General features: G+C 54.8%; 1 protein-coding gene across 1 annotated transcript; it reads right to left on the reverse strand.

Annotated features, from left to right (window-relative positions):
* Positions 1–329: 329 nt before the first annotated feature.
* On the reverse strand, positions 330–21,734 carry LOC132479141 (forkhead box protein J1-like). Its single transcript, XM_060082722.1, has 9 exons — positions 21,594–21,734; positions 21,236–21,307; positions 10,110–10,411; positions 10,004–10,034; positions 8,089–8,316; positions 7,663–7,920; positions 4,010–4,129; positions 3,652–3,723; positions 330–380 (listed from the first exon to the last, which is right to left on the reverse strand). The coding sequence occupies exons 1-9, from the start codon at positions 21,732–21,734 to the stop codon at positions 330–332; spliced, it is 1,275 nt and encodes a 424-aa protein (XP_059938705.1).
* Positions 21,735–22,369: the final 635 nt, after the last annotated feature.

Below are 22,369 nucleotides of genomic sequence, written 5' to 3' on the forward strand. Positions count from 1 at the left end.
GCTAGTCTATAAAATGCTGGCTTTGAAATTCCTCTCTGATCCTAACTAACCACTCTCCTCTGAGGGGCTACAGGTCTCCTTTTCAAGGACTCAGGCTCTCTTTCCAAGACCTTATCACAGACGCCGTGTCTGCCTTAAACTACCTGTTGATGGAAACAAGACCAGGCCCCCTGCCATGGGATCTGCAAGATCATGATGGAGAGGACGCGGTCAGGTCAAATTGGAAGGCTTTGGAGGTATTTTTGTGCCTTTCTCCATGCCCAAATAGTTTCGCTTAGAGCAGAGTCGCTCTTTGCCCAAGGACTCTCCCGAGGCCGCCTCACTTCCTTTCAGCAACTGGCTCCCAGCACCTTAGCAAAGCCCATGCCTTCTTGCAGGAACTGCAGGGCAGGAGATGGGTGTCCCAGGGTGAGAGCAGGGGTGCGAGCAGGGGAGCGTCTCCCACCAAGTTCATGTTCAGCAGACTGCCACTCACCGGGTAAGCAGACCGCAGAGCACAGCTTATTGTCCAGTGCTTTCATGCTGGCGATGTCAAAGTCATTGTTATTGTCACACTCCATACCTAGAAATGCGAATGTCCTCTGGCCTGTAACGGAGTTAAGGCAGTTAGAGAGGACCTGGCTGTGTTTTTCTCTGCTTTGCTGTCCTTAAAATAAAAATCTTAAGGATGGAGACAAAAAACATCAAATCATATGTTAAAAAAATAAATAATTAAAATTAAAAACAAGAATTAAGTGGGTAGAGTGGACAATAAAGGAAACTGTGTGGGTACGTTTGTGTTCTCGCTCTGTTCTGCTCTGTTTCCTTAACTGGCCCCTTTCCAGCCTTCGTTCCTGGGAAATCAGACCCTGGGGAGGTCTGTGGGATTCGGACACGCAGACCCGGGCCCACAGTAGAGCTAAGCCAGGCTGGAAGAGCTAGGAGAGCCACGGGGGAAGTGACCCCGGACTCCGGCCTGTGTCTGTCGGTGCACGTGGGGTGTGTTTATGACCACAAGGCTCTGCGAAATGACTAATACATAAAATGGCAATTAAAGCTCTTTGGTCCCGTAATTTTGCACCTCAAATCAAAGAATCGCATTGTTCACAAAATTACGATTTATTTTCTTTGAGACTTAATTTGCTATTCTGAGGATGTTTTAAGGGGCTGACCAGAAACCTACAGTCGTGTAAGATGGGAAGGGGACAGTTTTAGATGTTATTTTTTCAAGCACCCCACTCGTTTTTTTTTCCTTGGTGAAAGGGAGAGGAAGAAACATACATCTACTGCGTACGGCATGTCAGGTGGAAACCACATATGGAATGTCAGGCGGAAACCACGTACTGCCCTGTGCCTTTTAGAAGCAAATATTCTACTGGGGACGGCAATCACAATGGAGATCTCGGAGCCTTGTGCCCTGAAGACATCAACCGAGGGGAGGTAGCGCCCAACCCCGGCTTGGTTGGCGTGTGCGTGTGGCAGAGGCACAGCCTGGGCGACCACCCCTCCTCCGGCACTACTTGGCCAGGAGAGAGTGGTCATGTGTGCATGCGCACCCCTGCACACCACACCGCCCCCCAAGCAACTGCCATGGCCAAAGCAGAGGTGACTAGTGTGACATCTGCATCCAGGCTGGGATCCAGGTTTGCTCTGGAGGTTGCCCTTCTGTGGAGGCACCTCAGAGGAGCAGAGGGAAGAGACACCGGTTCCTGGGACGCCTGGTCCTACACTCCCAGGTGGGATTCCCAGCTCGCCTACCCTCCCCCCCCCGCCACTTCCTTGCTCTATATGTAGGTCGTTCCTTCGCTTCTTGGCTTACTAGAAACCAAATTCTTCCGACTGAAGATATGGTTGACCTTATTTACAAAACAGAAATAGAGTCACAGGTGTAGAAAACAAACTTATGATTATGGCGGGGGGCAAGGGAGGGGAGGGATAAATTGGGAGATTGGGATTGACATATACACACTACTATATATAAAATAGATAACTAATAAGGACCTGCTGTAGAGCACAGGGGACTCTACTCAGTACCCTGTAATGGCCTATATGGGCAAAGAATCTAAAAAAAGAGTGGATATATGTATATGTATAATTGATTCACGTTGCTGTACAGCAGAAACTAACAAAACATTGTAAACCAACTCTTCCAATTAAAAAAAAATATCTACTTGAGGCCTGAACGATGGTAAAGAGACTCGTGCCAATAGCCTACAAACACTAGTGTACGCTGAGCTGCTAACGTCTCTTCACCTCACCTTTGCTGTGCCGCCAGGGCTGTGATCCTTCTGCTACTGTAACATCAGCCGTTTTCTTCACTAAAGCAGGAAAACCTACTGCCTAACAGTCGGTTCCCCCAAGGGGAGGAAGCTGTTCTCCTGCTGCAGATGAACTTTGGGGCTGCTAGAGCAGTTCTGTGAGACTCAGCTGAGAAGCTGAAGCAGGAAGGAAGGTGATGGCAGTTGCCCAAGAAGCTTCAGGATCTACTCAACGTAGGTGGAGAACTCCATGTATCTACTGCAGCCTTGGCTCAGAGGCCCAGAAAGAGCCAGGAAGGCTGCTGAGGTCCTCAGATACCCTGCTTGCTTTGATATTCCATCAAGAAGACGACCTTTCCCCAAAGCCACACCCTTGAGCAGTGCCACCAAGTCACACCAGTGCCCCTTTCTGTACCCTTCAGAGAATACCCGGGAAAGAAATATAATAAAAGGGAGCAAAAGACCAGGTCTTTTACCATCTTCTTGTGTGGGTGATCCGTCCTCTTCTTCTAGAACATCATTCCCCTAGGACAGAAGGAAGGCACTGTGAGTCCATAAAGCAGTGAAATGAGTCTACTGATTGTCAGAAGACAGAACTAATCACCCTCATGGTATCCATACATTTCCTGTCCGTGTGAGATGGCTGGGAGGCCCAGCAGAGGCAGATTTTGCTTGGCGAGGCAGGATCGGCCCATAGGGACCAGGTCTGAGACACATTACAGGGGGACCAGGTCTGAGGCACCTTACAGAGGGACCCTGGGACTGTCAGGAATAGCCTTGGTAATAGTTTAGCTCACACTGTTTCTCTCAGGTGGAAATCAAAGTTGCCAAATGAAAAAGCAAACCGTGAGATCATAAAACTTTCAGAAACCCTTTAGGATCCCCAATCCCATCCAGATACTCCTTTGAGAACATCTGGCTCAAGAGAAAGTTGTAGAGTCCCCACTGGGAGCTGGGCATTCCATATACCTCAGGCACACCTCCGTCAGAGCACTTCTCACGCTGAGTTATAACTCTGATTCCTCCATCAGATGGAGCTCCGGAATGGATGGGATGGGTGGATTGGGGGTGTGGGCAGGCAAAAGCCATGTCACTCGGTCTTTGTGTCCCCCAGTGCCAGGAAGATGTGAGATGCCTGTGCCAGGTAAATACTAAGTGAATTGGAGGACAAACGCCCTCTCAAGGGTCTGGCCTGGAAGACTTCCCTCTGGAACTCACCCCACGCCTATTACGCTGAGACCAGCGCCCTCTGCTAACCGGACAGTCCCTCTGCTCTGCACCCTGCCTCTAACAGATCCAAGTGCACCACCTTGGAAGGCTTCTTCCAGAAGAGCCCCCATCCTATTTGCATCCTGTGCCAGCGCCGGCAGTCCCTCTGACCGGGGAGGGGCACCAGCGTCCACCTTGCTCTTACCTCTGCATCCTGCTCTTCGGCGGTGGCGACGAGGCCCGCAAAGTTGCAGTCTGCAGACGCCGCTGGCGTCACCTGCAAAGGAGCAACAAAAGTCAAGGTGCAGATGCCACCGGCTCTCCTACCCAGCTCGCCTGGCAGCAAACCCAAACCAAGTCCTCAGGACAGAAGTGGTGCCACATGGAAGATCACATCTGAGGGAGTCTTTGATTCAACAACCCGGTACCGTGTTTTCCAGGGCTCCCCTCCCGAGCACTGGGGGGCTTTGCCGATCTCCCTGGCAGGCCCTGGACTGAGCTCCTTGGGACTCGAGTACAGAGCAGAGCAGAGCGGCGAGGGCGATCCCATGCTCCTCTCTTACGTCTCCTTCTTCTGAGGGCGTCCTGCTGGCGGCCCGGGGGCAGGGGAGAGCCTCCCCGTCCTCTTCCATGCCAGGGGCGATGTAGGAGCCGGACATGGAGGAGACGGTGTCGGTGCTGATCTGGGAGGACACCATGGACATGACCTTCCTTCTTCAAGTCTGGGTCCCCAGTATGTTGAGGGGGGCAGAGGCGGGGAGAAGAGTGTTTCCTGCCCTCAGCTCAGCTCTTCAGGAGGCCTGGCGCATTTGCTTCAGGCCAGCATGGAATCCCATCCCGGGGGCCTTGCCGTCACTGGAGCTGGGGGTGGCCTGTCCCGTGGGCAGACGGCGAGGGTCCCCAAACACTGAGTTCCTGAACATTGCCCCTCATCCCTTTCCTGGCTGGCGATACATGGGGGAGGGAGGATAGGGAAGAGGTGGAAAGTGAGGAGACAGAAAGCTGGCTTCTTGCTTTGGGAAGGGACTGTACCACACCTGAGGCTGAAGTGGCTGAAGGGCTTCTCACCTCAAAAGTGGAGATCAAAGGAAATGCGAAACCTGCCCAGAGAGCTTGAGTCATGGGCTCAAAGCCACACAGGGCAAAAGAGAAAGGACAACTCAGTGCAACATGGGGTCCTGGATTGGGATGCTGGAATGGAGAGGAGCATTACTGGGGTGATCTGCAAGATGTGAAGGGGGTCTGCGGTTACATGGGATTACCAGGTCAGTGTTCATTTCCTGATTGTGATGGTGGTACTGGGATTATGGAGGCGTGTCCTTGTTCTAAGGAAACACACACTAAAGTATCTAGTGCTAATGGGGCAGCCTGTCTGCAACTTACTGTTAAGGGCGCCAAATATATATTGACTGGGATTACATTGAATCTCTAAATAAATACGGAGTCACTGAACGTTTTTTGAAAAAGCCACCCAGCCAAGGGCCGGGGCAGGGATGAATAGGAGGGACAGGATCCACTCACGCTTCCCGCCCCCTCCACCGCCAACCCCCAAACGCTGCCTGCTGAAAGGGTGTGTGAAGCCCTGTGTTCTGGCCGCTTCGGAGCCCCCTCTTAGCTTTGGCTGCTCGTTGGCAGCATCCATGGACCCTTAAAAGTGCCAGTGTTTGGGTCCCAGCCCCAGAGACGCTAGTGCCAAGCATAGGGATTTCCAGGAGCTCCTGGGGATTCTTCCTGGCAGCCAGAAGCTTCTTCAGCCTTTCCTTACCTGGCAGGCAGTTCTGCCAGCCCCTGACCTTGCCCCTCTTCCCCCAGCATGGGCCCAGGCAGAGGGTGAGGAGGGGGGACAGTGACCGGCCCCACCTGTCAATCCAGGGTGTACCCCTTTTGGCGGGGGCTGGAGGCTGAGCCTGGGGACCAGTGGAGAGGCTGGAGCCCCCATGTTCCCCCAGTGCTGGGGAGCGTGGGGAGGAAGGCCGGAGGGTGGTGGGGAGAGGGAGGGAGTCGTTGCTTAGGGGGTGAAGGGAGTCTCAGAGGGAGGTTGGGGCAGCCTCCTCAGCAAGCGGTGGGAAGGGGATGGGCTGCCTCCTGAGCTCTGTAAGGCCCCAACCTGGCTGGCCCTGCAGTGGGCGCACCCTTCTGAAATATTTGGAATAATTAGCAAGGGAAAGCAGCAAGTTGGCGGGGGAATGCCAGGGTGCTCTGGAGCCAGCCTCCAGTGCAAGGAAAGAAAGGGGCTTCAGGAGAAAGGGGCCCGTGGAGGATGGGCAGGATTGTGTAGGACAGTGCCCGTTTGTGTGTGTGTGTGTGTGTGTGTGTGTGTCTGTGCGCACGTGCACGTGAGTGCTGGGGGAAGGGGCTGTGCACCACAAGGACGTGCTAGCGGGGCCAGGTGCGGGCTCGGGTGAGAGATGGGTTCCCGGCAAAGCTGGGGTGAGGGGGTTGAAAGGTGCCTGCTGAGTGTCACATATTTGCTGTGCCTCAGTTTCCCCATCAGAACTCTGGTACATTGATTCCGCACAGGCTGGAGCTGTAGGGTCTAGGCACCCTGTCTTCCGTCTGCCCTGATGGCCTCCCTCAGCCCCAACCTGCATTGGAGGGAAGGCCCTGGGCGGAGTGAATGAACCCCAGGGTGGCAAGTGGGGCCCCAGGGGCTGGGGCCCTCTGACCTCACACCCTGTCCCTTCAGGAAGGGACCAAGGGAGGGAGGAGCTGGAGACAGGCCCAGGCGAGGACCGCAGGTGAGTCTGGGCAGGCCCTCAACTTGGGCGAGGTGGGGAACGTGAGCCGAGCCCTGGGCAAGAACGGCCTTTGTGAGTGAGTCCCCAGGGCCAGGGAGGGGGCTGGGCCTCCTTTGCCGCCTGCTCCTCGGGGCTGTGGGTACAGTCTCCCCATTGCACATATAGAGGTGCCGAGGCCCTGGCTGCAGGGGACCCCCGAGGGCCGCCTCTCAGCCCCTTTCTCTCTGGGCACCCAGAGATCATGAGGAGTGCATCAGGGGACACTCTGCAGGCCTTTGGTGCCCCCCATCTTCCTCCCAGCCATTCCCCCTTGGGCCGTGGCCTCCCCCAAACTGGCCCATGCTTTTCCCCAGAGAAAGTTGCAAGCAGGTCCATTTTGAGACTTTTTAAAACTTTATTTTTAAAAATGTTGTTATTGTAAATAACTTTCTATGAAAAAGGTTAAAATGCCCGACGGGTTAGGAGAGTGGATGTGGGATGCAGCCCAGGGCGTTTATGGTGGAGCAAGACACTCCCCTGCAGGAGTGCAAGCAAGGGCACGGGGCCATCCCCCCATTCCTGGTCCCAGTGGTTCTAGCAAGCACTGCGTCCCTCCCAGTTAAGCCTCAGCTATAGCTACACTCACTACATTAGTCTGTCTGTGCCCTTTCCCTCTGCAGCTTGGCTGCCCCAGCCCCTAACCCCCAGATCCCCATCTCCCCGCTGCTCTCAGCCTCAAGTTGGGCTCAAAGATTAGGGACACATACCCTCTGCCCCACCTCTAGGGATGAAGCCAGAAGATCCCAGAGGCCTTAGAAAATCTCCTGGCTCCACCCGGCACCCCGGCCTCCTTTCTGTCTCCTCTCTCTTCCCCCCTCCGCCTAGCTCCTCCTCACAGACTGCCGGGAGAGGCCTCTTGGGTGTTAATTTGCAGTCACCTAATCAGCATGTGTTGTACCTGGGAACTTGCTCTGGATAGAGACCTGGGGAGGAGAGCAGGAGAGAGAGAAGCTTCAGAAGCTAAGGTGTTCGGGGCGGGCCCCGTACTGATGTTTCCAGCTTGGCCAGGGCCCCTCCAAGCCGCAGCTCTCATAGTGCAGGGCCCTTAGCGTGTCTCTGGGGCAGGGAAGAAGTGGATCCATGAAACACTGTGTGTATGGGGGGCTGGGGAGCGGAGGCAGCAATTTTGGTCCTGGGCCCCAATTCTCAGCCTGCTGGACTAGAATCTGAGGATGGCCTGGGCTGGGGGCCGTGTGGCCTGGTGGGGTGACCTGGCCCAGCCCCTGCCTGGGCGGTAGGGTGTCCATGGGCCTGCACTGGCGGGGAGGGGGGCAGTCTGGGCCCAGACTTCGGTGCTGTCTGGAGGTGGGGCAGGGCCTGGCTTCTTACAAGAAGGCGCCCAGGCTGGCCCAGTCATGCAGGTCAGAGGCCAGTGTGGCATCCCCGGCCTCAAAGAGGGGCTCGGGGGGCAGGGAGCTACGGGTGCTCTCGTCCCAGGGGTGCTCCAGGAAGGATGTGGCCAGGAAGGTCTCATCGAAGTCCAGGCTGTCGGTAGCCTGCTCCACTGGAGGCCCCCAGGTAACAGGGCAGTCGATGTGGTGGCCATGGATGGTGAGGTCCACGTCCCCGTGGGAGGCAGGGCTCAGCGGCGGGATCAGCTCCGAGGTCTCCAGCGTGCCCAGCTCCCCGTCCAGCGTGCCAGCGTCCAAGATGGCCTCCCAGTCAAAGTTGCCCTTGAGGGGTTCCAGCTCACCCTGCTCCTCCGGGGTCAGCAGCAGGGGGCTGGAGGGCCGCGGGACCTTGGCCTCCTGCTTGGGCAGCGGCTGTTGACGCTTACGCCCCAGCCTGCCCTCGCCTGCACCCCAGCCCGCCTCCCCAGTGGCCTCCTCGAACTCCCGCAGCAGCTGCTGGGCCTCGGTGCTCACGGTCAGTGACCCGGCCCATGGGGCGGCGCTGGGCTCTGGCGCGGCCTGGCGGGCAAAGGCCGGGTGGATGTGGACTGGGGGCAGCCGCCGCTTCTTCAAGGCCCCACTCAGCAGCCGCTCGGCGTACTGGGGGTCGATGCGCCAGAAGCCCCCCTTGCCTGGCTCGTCTTTCTCCCGGGGCATCTTGATGAAGCCCTTCTTCAGGGACAGGTTGTGGCGGATGGAGTTCTGGACACAGGGAGATAGGAGAGAAGGAAGACAGCTGGGAGAGTGGGTGGGGTCAGTGATGGGGGGCTCCTAGCGCCACTGCCAGTCCCACCACCACCTTCTCTCCGATGGGGGCAGGGGAGACAGAGGCGCTGCTCCGAGCGGGAGGCTCTGGGACACCAGCCACGGGGCACCAGGAGCTGGGAGTGCTGTCGGGGGCTTTTGTTCCCTTTTGCCAGGATATCTGCCTGCTCAGTCATCCGAGCCCTGAGCCGCAGGGTGGCTCTCAGTGCCAGCCTGTCCTGCCCTCCCTCCCTTACCCCGCTGCTTGCGGCCTCTGCTCAAAGGCCTTGGCTCCCCCAGGTCCTGGACGGCCATCTCCCTCTGCCTGGGCCTGGCTGGCCTTCTCTGTTTGTGAAATGAGTGAGTGGGTGTGAGGGGGTGTGTGTGGCGGGGGGGATGAAGTGTGGGAGGATCTGATGACTTTCCTTGTTTCTAGAGCCAGCTGCTGGCCTGGGCCCTCACCCACCATGTCCCCCTCCTCCCACCCCAGGCTCTGAGGCCTCAGTTGATTATTACCCAGCCAAGAGCATAGCGCTCATTCCTGGGGCCTCTCAGGCTTGGGGTGGGGTGGGGGGTGGTGGAGGGTCTCTGCTTTCTCACCAAGGTTACAAATGGTACCTGCCCCAGGGTCAGGGCCCAAGCAAACGTGGAATAGGTGTGATCACAGGAACTCTGATCCTGTGACCTGTGCCACAGGGAAGGATCTGTGCATCCTCAGGGTCTCTGTCCCCAAGTAGCCCCTGATCCTGATGGTCGAAGAGGCTCAGGGCAGTGTGTGCCCAGCCTGAATCACCATCCTGCCTTGTTCACGCCTGGGTGCACAGTCCAAACCACGCTGGGGCACAGGGGTCTGGGGCCTGGTGGGTGGGGCCGGCAGGTGAGTAGTGCCCCCTGGCAAGACTGGGAGATTTACATGGTGGTCTGGGCCCCTTGGCTGCTCTGTGCCAGGTTCCGGAGACTTGGAACATGAAGCCAGTGTGGGAGGAAAGAGCCCCTGTGGAAAGCACGTGGCTGAGGTAATTGTCCCCCCAGGGAGGTTGATGAGAAGAGGGGGAGGAGTGTAGGCAGGAAACTAGGGAGGGCTTGGGGTGGGGGCTGGCACGGCAGCTTTCGGAAGGCCCCGGAGCCCTTCCACTGGGACACAGATGGCCTTCACACCCCGCAGCACGCCCCTCTCCCCTCCCAGAGCCCCTCCAGCCAACTGAAAGCAGGCGGGATGCAGAGCCTGGCAGGAACGATGCTCTGCCTCCAGTCAGGCCCTGACAAACTGACCTTGAGGAGGGTAGTGTCGAGGAATTCCAGAACTTGGGACAAAAATGTGTCCCTCAGTCCATCAACCTACCCTGGGGGGCTGTGTCCACGCATAGTTCAGCCCTGGTCTTTGGGCTGAGCCTGCCGGATGAGTGACAAGTTCTTTCCACTTGAACCTCTAGGTCGGCACCCCTACAGCCCTCTGAACATCCTCCCTCCTCCGTCTCTGAAGTCAAAGGGGCAGCAGTCCAAGCACTGGGCTCCCTTGAGGTCCTTCCTGGACGGCCTTCCTCTCTCGGGGCCCTGGCCGTACCGCGCCTACTTGGCCTGCGCATCTGGGATGTGAGTCCAGTCCGCGCGGGCATGGGGAGGGAGGGAGGGAGTGCCTCCCTACCTGCCAGGTGGGATCAGCGTGGCGGAAGTAAGAGAAACTGTCCGTGATCCACTTGTAGATGGCCGACAGGGTGATCTTGGTGGCCTTGCTGGCCTGCATGGCCATGCAGATGAGCGTGGCATACGAGTAGGGCGGCTTCACGTGCGGGTTGGTGGCGTAGTCCACGTCGTCGGGAGGCGAGGCCTGCAGCCCCGAGGGGGCGCTCCGCGGCGTGCACAAGGACGTGGGCTTGCCGGGTGTGTGCGGCTGCCCCAGGCAGGCGGGGTCCGCCACCAGGGGAGACCCCGGCTCGGCCGAGCCTGACAGCTCGTGGTAGCCGTGGGGGTCGGTGTCCGCCGAAGGCAGGGCGGGGACCTCGGCGTTGAGAAAGGAGAAGTCCTGCAGCCACTGCAGGCTGGTCAGGCTGTCATTCAGGGCGTTGGGCTCCTCCAGGCCGCCTTCCGGTCCGGCCTCCTCCGCTGCCCCTGCTCCCGAGACGCGTAGCCAGCTCTCCGCCATATCTGCGGGGACTCTCCGAGGGGGCTGTCAACATCCACGAGCCGAGCCGAGGGTGGCCGCCGAGCTCTCCGGCCCGCTGACTCCCGCCGCTTCAGTTACGCAGCCTCCCGGAAGCGGGCTTCCATCCCGCGATCCGGGGGTAGCCTCCTCCAAACGGAGTGTGGTGCCTGCGGGGACCAGAGCGGGAACTGAGCCCTCTTTCCCCACCCCCGAGGGGAGAGTGTGGGCGAGGGGGGAGGCTCTTACTAAAATCCTTCCTGCAGCTGGGGAGGATCTTTTACTGCCGAGGTCTGGGAAACAGAAGGTGTGCCCGGGGGTCCGACCCACAGGGGGTTCGCCTCGCTCTTTTCCTCTTGGATCTTTTAGAGGAGACTTAATTAGCCAAACGAGGGAAGAGTGTAGGGGCATGCGAGGCCACCCCTTTCTCCCTCAAAGCGGGGAATTAACCCCCCTCTCTCCGTCCACAACCAATGGAAATGGGGCGAGAGAGTCCAGGAGGGCAGTACGACGGGTCGGGGGGCGGGGGAGGTCGTCTGATCTTTGAAAAGGGATATTAGGATGGGGATCAAGGGGAAGGAAGGAAACAATACAGAGAGTTATAAGGGGGTGGGAAGTGAGTGTCCCCCAAACGCCTCTGATGTCAGTCCCCGGGCCCACCACTTCCGTCGGGGACGGATGGGAGAGCGGGCTGGTACTGACGCCCTCCCTTCCCACGGCCTGCAGCCCTCCCCGTCCCTTACCTGGCTCAGAGCGCAGCCCGGGCCAAAGGAAGGTTCTCAAACAAATTCCTCCCACCGCCCACCCTCACCGCGGCTCTCTGCTCCCAGCTCGAGGGCCCAGCCAGCAATCCTCGTCGCCACTCACGCCCGACGGCGCCTCTCTGAAAGCCAGCGGCCGGGGACCGGCACTCAGTAGCCGCTCGCAAGGCGTCTCCTGCTGCCGTGGCGACGCCCCGCCCATATAAACAGCTTCCGCTTCTGCCATTGGCCAGGGCATCTCCAAAGAGACCGCGCGCTCTTAACCGCTCTCTCACGCGGTAACTCTCTTCCAGCTCCCTCCTGCTGCCCTCTCCCGCGCGCGACCCAGCCCCCTACCCGCCACCGCGTCCCGGCTCCGCGCATTCCCGCCCGAGGGCCCCGCGCAGGGCTCGGAGAGGCGCGCGGCTTGGCGCTCCCGCAGAGGCCCCGGGGCCCTCGGCGAGCAGTTCGCCGCGGGAACCGTCCTCCGCCCCACCCCCTTCCCATCTGGGCTGCTCAGAGGTGGCGACGGCTCCTGGGACGCAGCCCGTGGCGTGGGGGCCAGGGCTGGGTGCATGCTTGGGGCTTTCCTTTCCTCTCCTCTGGGCTGCGAGTGGCACTTGCTCACGTTTCTGCGGCCTGTCCCGGTCTCCCGACCGAGTGTCGTCTTGGTGCCCGCAAGCAGGTCTGACTCTCTGATGCCACCTGCCGCTCAGGTCCGCAGAAACCGCAGCCCCGGTCGCAGGCACCCCAAGGCGGCTAGGGTATTCCAGTGTTTCCCGGTAAGCGCTCCCTCCCCGCCCCGTCCTCAGCAAGATTCCCAGAAGCTGACATTCCAGAGGCTTCTTCGCAAGTGCTCTCCCTCCTTTCCAGATAGCCGAGGAAACAGAGCCGCTGGGTGAAACCCAGGAAAGCCGTGGACTTGCCAAATTCTTTGACTGGGGTCATTTGCCCCATTAATTTCACCAGCCTTTAAGTGACGGACTAACGGTGGACTGTGGTCCTTCCTCCTCCCCTCCCCCAGCCTCCCTCCAGTCACCAGCTTTCCTGCTCTTCAATTACTGAGGAGCTGCAGTTGGAAGTTCTCTGGTTGAAGGGGGTGGGTGGAGGTGAGGGCTCCTTATCAGGCCTCTGCGCAGGAGCTGTGCCCGGGGGATGGTACACCAGCTCCCACCCAGAAACATGTCTTTCCCTCTACCCCTTGCCCTCTCTCACTCCTCCATGTCCAGCTTGTCTTGAGTCAAAGTTTTTTTTTTCTTCCCAAGTATTTATTGTTTTTATTTTTATTTTTTTATTAGTTTCTGCTTTATAACAAAGTGAATCAGTCATACATATACATCTGTTCCCACATCCCTTCCCTCATGCATCTCCCTCCCTCCCACCCTCCCCATCCCACCCCTCCAGGCGGTCACAAAGCACCGAGCTGATCTCCCTGTGCTCTGCGGCTGCTTCCCACTATCTATCTACCTTACGTTTGGTAGTGTATATATGTCCATGCCTCTCTTTCGCTTTGTCACAGCTTACCCTTCCCCCTCCCCATATCCTCAAGTCCATTCTCAAGTAGGTCTGTGACTTTATTCCTGTTTTAACCCTAGGTTCTTCATGACATTTTTTTAAAATTCCATATATATGTGTTAGCATACGGTATTTGTCTTTCTCCTTCTGACTTACTTCACTCCGTATGACAGACTCTAGGTCTATCCACCTCATTACAAATAGCTCAGTTTCGTTTCTTTTTATGGCTGAGTAATATTCCATTGTATATATGTGCCACATCTTCTTTATCCATTCATCCGATGATGGACACTTAGGTTGTTTCCATCTCCGGGCTATTGTGAATAGAGCTGCAATGAACATTCTGGTACATGCCTCTTTTTGAATTATGGTTTTCTCAGGGTATATGCCTAGTGGTGGGATTGCTGGGTCATATGGTGGTTCGATTTTTAGTCTTTTAGGGAACCTCCATACTGTTCTCCGTAGTGGCTGTACCAATTCACATTCCCACCAGCAGTGCAAGAGTGTTCCCTTTTCTCCACACCCTCTCCAGCATTTATTGTTTCTAGATTTCTTGATGATGGCCATTCTGACTGGTGTGAGATGATATCTCATTGTAGTTTTGATTTGCATTTCTCTAATGATTAATGATGTTGAGCATTCTTTCATGTGTTTGTTGGCAGTCTGTATATCTTCTTTGGAGAAATGCCTATTTAAGTCTTCTGCCCAATTTTGGATTGGGTTGTTTGTTTTTTTGCTATTGAGCTGCATGAGCTGTTTTTAAATTTTGGAGATTAATCCTTTGTCAGTTGCTTCATTTGCAAATATTTTCTCCCATTCTGAGGGTTGTCTTTTGGTCTTGTTTATGGTTTCCTTTGCTGTGCAAAAGCTTTGAAGTTTCATTAGGTCCCATTTGTTTATCTTTGTTTTTATTTCCATTTCTCTAGGAGGTGGGTCCAAAAGGATCTTGCTGTGATTTATGTCATAGAGTGTTCTGCCTATGTTTTCCTCTAAGACTTTGATAGTTTCTGGCCTTACATTGAGGTCTTTAATCCATTTTGAGCTTATTTTTGTGTATGGTGTTAGGGAATGATCTAATCTCATACTTTTACATGTCCCTGTCCAGTTTTCCCAGCACCACTTATTGAAGAGGCTGTCCTTTCTCCACTGTACATTCCTGCCTCCTTGATCAAAGATCAGTTGACCATATGTGCGTGGGTTTATCTCCGGGCTTTCTATCCTGTTCCATTGATCTATCTTTCTGGTTTTGTGCCAGTAAAACACTGTCTTGATTACTGTAGCTTTGTAGTGTAGTCTGAAGTCAGGGAGCCTGATTCCTCCAGCTCCGTTTTTCGTTCTCAAGATTGCTTTGGCTATTCGGAGTCTTTTGTTTTTCCAAACAAAGTTTGAAATGTTTTGTTCCAGTTCTGTGAAAAATGCCAGTGGAAGTTTGATAGGGATTGCATTGAACCTGTAGATTGCTTTGGGTAGTAGAGTCATTTTCACGATATCGATTCTTCCAATCCAGGAGCATGGTATATCTCTCCATCTATTTGTATCATCTTTAATTTCTTTCATCAGTGTCTTATAATTTTCTGCATACAGGTCTTTTGTCTCCTTAGGTAGGTTTATTCTTAGGTATTTTATTCTTTTTGTTGCAATGGTAAACGGGAGTGTTTTCTTGATTTCACTTTCAGATTCTTCATCATTAGTGTACGGGAATGCCAGAGATTTCTGTGCATTAATTTTGTATCCTACTTTACCAAATACATTGATTAGCTCTAGTAGTTTTCTGGTAGCATCTTTAGGATTCTCTATGTCTAGTATCATGTCATCTGCAAACAGTGACAGCTTTACATCTTCTTTTCCAATTTGGATTCCTTTTATTTCCTTTTCTTCTCTGATTGCTGTGGGTGGGTGGAGGTGAGGGCTCCATATCAAGCCTCTGCGCAGGAGCTGTGCCCGGGGGATGGTACACCAGCCCCCACCCAGAAACATGTCTTTCCCTCTACCCCTTGCCCTCTCTCACTCCTCCATGTCCAGCTTGTCTTGAGTCACAGTTTTTTTTTTTCTTCCCAAGTATTTATTGTTTTTATTTTAATTTTTATTTTATTTTTATTTTTTTATTAGTTTCTGCTTTATAACAAAGTGAATCAGTCATACATATACATCTGTTCCCACATCCCTTCCCTCATGCACCTCCCTCCCTCCCATCCTCCCCATCCCACCCCTCCAGGCGGTCACAAAGCACCGAGCTGATCTCCCTGTGCTCTGCGGCTGCTTCCCACTATCTATCTACCTTACGTTTGGTAGTGTATATATGTCCATGCCTCTCTTTCGCCTTTTCACAGCTTACCCTTGGTTGAGAGTCCGCCTGCCGATGCAGGGGACATGGGTTCGTGCCCCGGTCCGGGAAGATCCCGCATGCCACGGAGCGGCTTGGCCCATGAGCCATGGCCGTTGAGCCGGTGCGTCCGGAGCCTGTGCTCTGCAACGGGAGAGGCCACAACAGTGAGAGGCCCACGTACCACAGAAAACAAAACAAAACAAAACAATACCATTTGTATTTCCACTAATAAACTCAAATTATCTTTGCTTTTTCCCATCACACGCCCCAGAGCCTTTTCACAGAATTGTCACTGGTCCCCTGGCCACTATCCTGCCGCCTGTGTGATACTCCATCACATTCCTTGGAGGCCCGTCTACCTAGCACGGCCTCGTGATTCTAATCGGCTCACCACCTACAATGGTCAACTCAGAGTTCCTCCCTTTGTGAACCTTGCAGAACAATCTCAGAACATACCATCGCCCCCCCCCCCCCCCGCCGCACCGCATTGGTCTTGGGGCCAAAGAAGACCCAGAGGCTTCTTAGGGGAAGAGGTGCTGGAATGACACGGGTCCTTTCTCAGCATCACTCCCACAAGGGTGATGAGAGCAGCGAGGATGGGGACCTGAGCCATACTTGCCACCAGCTGGGGCTCCTGGCAGAGCACCTTTGGGCCTGGGGAGGGTGGACCATGGGATGCTCCCCGGGCTCCCTCCTTGTGGGCGCTCCGTGAGGGGAGTGGCATCCGTGTGGGGAGGGAAACAGCGTGGAGAGGGAGACCGAGTGCCTGAGAAGCTGTCCTGACGGCCAAGCCAGCCTGAGGCACCTCAGTCATAGGATGGAACTTTGAACTTACAGCTGAGCGTGGTGAGGTCTGTTGATTCCACGGGAACTACCACAGTGGATGATCCTGTCATTAACCTGACATTAACCCGACAGATGCTTCCAGAGAGTTCCCCAGCTCTTTATTACCAGTGTGACGCTAACAGCAGAACCCGAGAAACCTTTTACCAAGAGAGCAGATGCACTTTCCTTCTCCCGTAAGAGCCCTTGAGACCTCGGGGTGAGGCTACGATGCGACCCTCAACTCCCTCTCCCGGCAGCCGCCACTGTCATTCGGTTTCATGTCTGGCCTGAACGGTGAAGCCAGTTTAATCTGAGAATGGCTGGCTCCCGAGATCACTGTAAAGAAGCCCAGGCATTGTTTTCCTTCCAGGTGTCGCTCCCCTGCCGCCATCCCAGAGTGGAATAAACATCCACCAGCAGGTTGGCCCGAAGGAGTTAGGGAGAGGAGGAAGCACAAGGCCTGGGGTCAGTTTCCAACAGCATGGGTGGCTGAAACAATTCCCAGGAGCTCTCTCTGCCAAACTCGGGGGTTGGTGGGCGGCCACTGCGGGGAGGCAGGAGCCTAGATTCCTCTCTTGAAGCCCAGTGAGCGGCTGGCCGGCACCGCTGCCCCAGACTCAGGGCGGAGTGAGGGCAGAGATGGCGTCTTCCCCAACTAGTGACCAAAACAAATCCTGCCTGTAACCTTTGCCACAGAAGCATCCCTGCTTTTGTGGAACAGGGATTAATCTAGTCTCACAAATATTTTTTTTCCTGGAAAATTTCAGCATATTAAATACAGGCTCTTGCCAGTTAGGAATGGAAGCCTCAGCGAGGGCCCCTCGGATGTGCGCGTGCCCAGCAAGCTTGGGGTTGGGTGTGGGTGAACATGAACTTTCACACGAAGTCTGGATAACCTAAATGAGTTTCAAAATAAACAAACTGGACAGACAGACGTACATTTGGCAAAAAGACATGAGAAACCAATGGACAGACAGAAGCCAGGTAAAGAGTGGGAAGGCAGGAAGTGAAGTGTACCCTGGACCTCAGCCGCTCTGGCCCAGGCCTGGCTGGGTCAACGCTAAGTGGAAAGGCTGGCGAGCCCCTGGGAAGGCCGTGGGAGGTGTCTCTGGGGATTACGGCTTCCTCCCCCACAAGCCTGCATGGGGCCAGAGGGGTGAGGACCTGGGTCTTTTGCAAGCTGATGGAGAGTGGCAACCACAGGAGTTTGTGTCCCTCCAGCACCTGTAGCCACGTTGCCAAGGGAGTAAAGCACTGGACCCACGATGGGACGTGGCTGTCCTGAAGCTTAAACATGTCCAGGGCATGTTTAAGAGATTACAAACCATGCAACATGAAGGCAGTCTCTGCCGTGAACCCAGAAGGGGCAATTTCGACCTAGTCCACCGGGCAAGACGTGGCTTTAGAGCCATGGTTGGTGAAGCCCTTGGTGAGCATGGAGCAGGGGGACATCAGTGCCCAGAGTGTGACTGACAGGTGGGCTCCTCCTGAGAACTCATCCCGGATTCAGTTTAGTGTCATGAGAAGGAATAAGGGGCACGTTGATGGCCCTGATTGAATTTACAGAGTTAGGGCTCCAGGGAGAAGAGTCACCCTCGACCCCTGATCGTTCCTTTGGGATCCAAATCTAGGGAGCACAAGGCAACTGGTGGTGGCCCAGGGCTCACTGGGTCACAGAGCTAGTCTATAAAATGCAGCCTTTGAAATTCCTCTCTGATCCTAACTAACCACTCTCCTCTGAGGGGCTACAGGTTCCCTTTTCAAGGGCTCAGGCTCTCTTTCCAAGACCTTATCACAGACGCCGTGTCTGCCTTAAACTGCCTGTTGATGGAAACAAGACCAGGCCCCCTGCCATGAGATCTGCAAGATCATGATGGAGAGGACACGGCCAGGTCAAATTGGAAGGCTTTGGAGGTATTTTTGTGCCTTTCTCCATGCCCAAATAGTTTCGCTTAGAGCAGAGTCGCTCTTTGCCCAAGGACTCTCCCGAGGCCGCCTCACTTCCTTTCAGCAACTGGCTCCCAGCACCTTAGCAAAGCCCATGCCTTCTTGCAGGAACTGCAGGGCAGGAGATGGGTGTCCCAGGGTGAGAGCAGGGGTGCGAGCAGGGGAGCGTCTCCCACCAAGTTCATGTTCAGCAGACTGCCACTCACCGGGTAAGCAGACCGCAGAGCACAGCTTATTGTCCAGTGCTTTCATGCTGGCGATGTCAAAGTCATTGTTATTGTCACACTCCATACCTAGAAATGCGAATGTCCTCTGGCCTGTAACGGAGTTAAGGCAGTTAGAGAGGACCTGGCTGTGTTTTTCTCTGCTTTGCTGTCCTTAAAATAAAAATCTTAAGGATGGAGACAAAAAACATCAAATCATATGTTAAAAAAAATAAATAATTAAAATTAAAAACAAGAATTAAGTGGGTAGAGTGGACAATAAAGGAAACTGTGTGGGTACGTTTGTGTTCTCGCTCTGTTCTGCTCTGTTTCCTTAACTGGCCCCTTTCCAGCCTTCGTTCCTGGGAAATCAGACCCTGGGGAGGTCTGTGGGATTCGGACACGCAGACCCGGGCCCACAGTAGAGCTAAGCCAGGCTGGAAGAGCTAGGAGAGCCACGGGGGAAGTGACCCCGGACTCCGGCCTGTGTCTGTCGGTGCACGTGGGGTGTGTTTATGACCACAAGGCTCTGCGAAATGACTAATACATAAAATGGCAATTAAAGCTCTTTGGTCCCGTAATTTTGCACCTCAAATCAAAGAATCGCATTGTTCACAAAATTACGATTTATTTTCTTTGAGACTTAATTTGCTATTCTGAGGATGTTTTAAGGGGCTGACCAGAAACCTACAGTCGTGTAAGATGGGAAGGGGACAGTTTTAGATGTTATTTTTTCAAGCACCCCACTCGTTTTTTTTTCCTTGGTGAAAGGGAGAGGAAGAAACATACATCTACTGCGTACGGCATGTCAGGTGGAAACCACATATGGAATGTCAGGCGGAAACCACGTACTGCCCTGTGCCTTTTAGAAGCAAATATTCTACTGGGGACGGCAATCACAATGGAGATCTCGGAGCCTTGTGCCCTGAAGACATCAACCGAGGGGAGGTAGCGCCCAACCCCGGCTTGGTTGGCGTGTGCGTGTGGCAGAGGCACAGCCTGGGCGACCACCCCTCCTCCGGCACTACTTGGCCAGGAGAGAGTGGTCATGTGCGCATGCGCACCCCTGCACACCACACCGCCCCCCAAGCAACTGCCATGGCCAAAGCAGAGGTGACTAGTGTGACATCTGCATCCAGGCTGGGATCCAGGTTTGCTCTGGAGGTTGCCCTTCTGTGGAGGCACCTCAGAGGAGCAGAGGGAAGAGACACCGGTTCCTGGGACGCCTGGTCCTACACTCCCAGGTGGGATTCCCAGCTCGCCTACCCTCCCCCCCCCCGCCACTTCCTTGCTCTATATGTAGGTCGTTCCTTCGCTTCTTGGCTTACTAGAAACCAAATTCTTCCGACTGAAGATATGGTTGACCTTATTTACAAAACAGAAATAGAGTCACAGGTGTAGAAAACAAACTTATGATTATGGCGGGGGGCAAGGGAGGGGAGGGATAAATTGGGAGATTGGGATTGACATATACACACTACTATATATAAAATAGATAACTAATAAGGACCTGCTGTAGAGCACAGGGGACTCTACTCAGTACCCTGTAATGGCCTATATGGGCAAAGAATCTAAAAAAAGAGTGGATATATGTATATGTATAATTGATTCACGTTGCTGTACAGCAGAAACTAACAAAACATTGTAAACCAACTCTTCCAATTAAAAAAAAATATCTACTTGAGGCCTGAACGATGGTAAAGAGACTCGTGCCAATAGCCTACAAACACTAGTGTACGCTGAGCTGCTAACGTCTCTTCACCTCACCTTTGCTGTGCCGCCAGGGCTGTGATCCTTCTGCTACTGTAACATCAGCCGTTTTCTTCACTAAAGCAGGAAAACCTACTGCCTAACAGTCGGTTCCCCCAAGGGGAGGAAGCTGTTCTCCTGCTGCAGATGAACTTTGGGGCTGCTAGAGCAGTTCTGTGAGACTCAGCTGAGAAGCTGAAGCAGGAAGGAAGGTGATGGCAGTTGCCCAAGAAGCTTCAGGATCTACTCAACGTAGGTGGAGAACTCCATGTATCTACTGCAGCCTTGGCTCAGAGGCCCAGAAAGAGCCAGGAAGGCTGCTGAGGTCCTCAGATACCCTGCTTGCTTTGATATTCCATCAAGAAGACGACCTTTCCCCAAAGCCACACCCTTGAGCAGTGCCACCAAGTCACACCAGTGCCCCTTTCTGTACCCTTCAGAGAATACCCGGGAAAGAAATATAATAAAAGGGAGCAAAAGACCAGGTCTTTTACCATCTTCTTGTGTGGGTGATCCGTCCTCTTCTTCTAGAACATCATTTCCCTAGGACAGAAGGAAGGCACTGTGAGTCCATAAAGCAGTGAAAGGAGTCTACTGATTGTCAGAAGACAGAACTAATCACCCTCATGGTATCCATACATTTCCTGTCCGTGTGAGATGGCTGGGAGGCCCAGCAGAGGCAGATTTTGCTTGGCGAGGCAGGATCGGCCCGTAGGGACCAGGTCTGAGGCACGTTCCAGAGGGACCAGGTCTGAGGCACCTTACAGAGGGACCCTGGGACTGTCAGGAATAGCCTTGGTAATAGTTTAGCTCACACTGTTTCTCTCAGGTGGAAATCAAAGTTGCCAAATGAAAAAGCAAACCGTGAGATCATAAAACTTTCAGAAACCCTTTAGGATCCCCAATCCCATCCAGATACTCCTTTGAGAACATCTGGCTCAAGAGAAAGTTGTAGAGTCCCCACTGGGAGCTGGGCATTCCATATACCTCAGGCACACCTCCGTCAGAGCACTTCTCACGCTGAGTTATAACTCTGATTCCTCCATCAGATGGAGCTCCGGAATGGATGGGATGGGTGGATTGGGGGTGTGGGCAGGCAAAAGCCATGTCACTCGGTCTTTGTGTCCCCCAGTGCCAGGAAGATGTGAGATGCCTGTGCCAGGTAAATACTAAGTGAATTGGAGGACAAACGCCCTCTCAAGGGTCTGGCCTGGAAGACTTCCCTCTGGAACTCACCCCACGCCTATTACGCTGAGACCAGCGCCCTCTGCTAACCGGACAGTCCCTCTGCTCTGCACCCTGCCTCTAACAGATCCAAGTGCACCACCTTGGAAGGCTTCTTCCAGAAGAGCCCCCATCCTATTTGCATCCTGTGCCAGCGCCGGCAGTCCCTCTGACCGGGGAGGGGCACCAGCGTCCACCTTGCTCTTACCTCTGCATCCTGCTCTTCGGCGGTGGCGACGAGGCCCGCAAAGTTGCAGTCTGGAGACGCCGCTGGCGTCACCTGCAAAGGAGCAACAAAAGTCAAGGTGCAGATGCCACCGGCTCTCCTACCCAGCTCGCCTGGCAGCAAACCCAAACCAAGTCCTCAGGACAGAAGTGGTGCCACATGGAAGATCACATCTGAGGGAGTCTTTGATTCAACAACCCGGTACCGTGTTTTCCAGGGCTCCCCTCCCGAGCACTGGGGGGCTTTGCCGATCTCCCTGGCAGGCCCTGGACTGAGCTCCTTGGGACTCGAGTACAGAGCAGAGCAGAGCGGCGAGGGCGATCCCATGCTCCTCTCTTACGTCTCCTTCTTCTGAGGGCGTCCTGCTGGCGGCCCGGGGGCAGGGGAGAGCCTCCCCGTCCTCTTCCATGCCAGGGGCGATGTAGGAGCCGGACATGGAGGAGACGGTGTCGGTGCTGATCTGGGAGGACACCATGGACATGACCTTCCTTCTTCAAGTCTGGGTCCCCAGTATGTTGAGGGGGGCAGAGGCGGGGAGAAGAGTGTTTCCTGCCCTCAGCTCAGCTCTTCAGGAGGCCTGGCGCATTTGCTTCAGGCCAGCATGGAATCCCATCCCGGGGGCCTTGCCGTCACTGGAGCTGGGGGTGGCCTGTCCCGTGGGCAGACGGCGAGGGTCCCCAAACACTGAGTTCCTGAACATTGCCCCTCATCCCTTTCCTGGCTGGCGATACATGGGGGAGGGAGGATAGGGAAGAGGTGGAAAGTGAGGAGACAGAAAGCTGGCTTCTTGCTTTGGGAAGGGACTGTACCACACCTGAGGCTGAAGTGGCTGAAGGGCTTCTCACCTCAAAAGTGGAGATCAAAGGAAATGCGAAACCTGCCCAGAGAGCTTGAGTCATGGGCTCAAAGCCACACAGGGCAAAAGAGAAAGGACAACTCAGTGCAACATGGGGTCCTGGATTGGGATGCTGGAATGGAGAGGAGCATTACTGGGGTGATCTGCAAGATGTGAAGGGGGTCTGCGGTTACATGGGATTACCAGGTCAGTGTTCATTTCCTGATTGTGATGGTGGTACTGGGATTATGGAGGCGTGTCCTTGTTCTAAGGAAACACAC

The sequence above is a fragment of the Mesoplodon densirostris genome, chromosome 18 (genome assembly GCF_025265405.1).
Source record: "Mesoplodon densirostris isolate mMesDen1 chromosome 18, mMesDen1 primary haplotype, whole genome shotgun sequence".
NCBI classification, from domain to species: domain Eukaryota; kingdom Metazoa; phylum Chordata; class Mammalia; order Artiodactyla; family Ziphiidae; genus Mesoplodon; species Mesoplodon densirostris.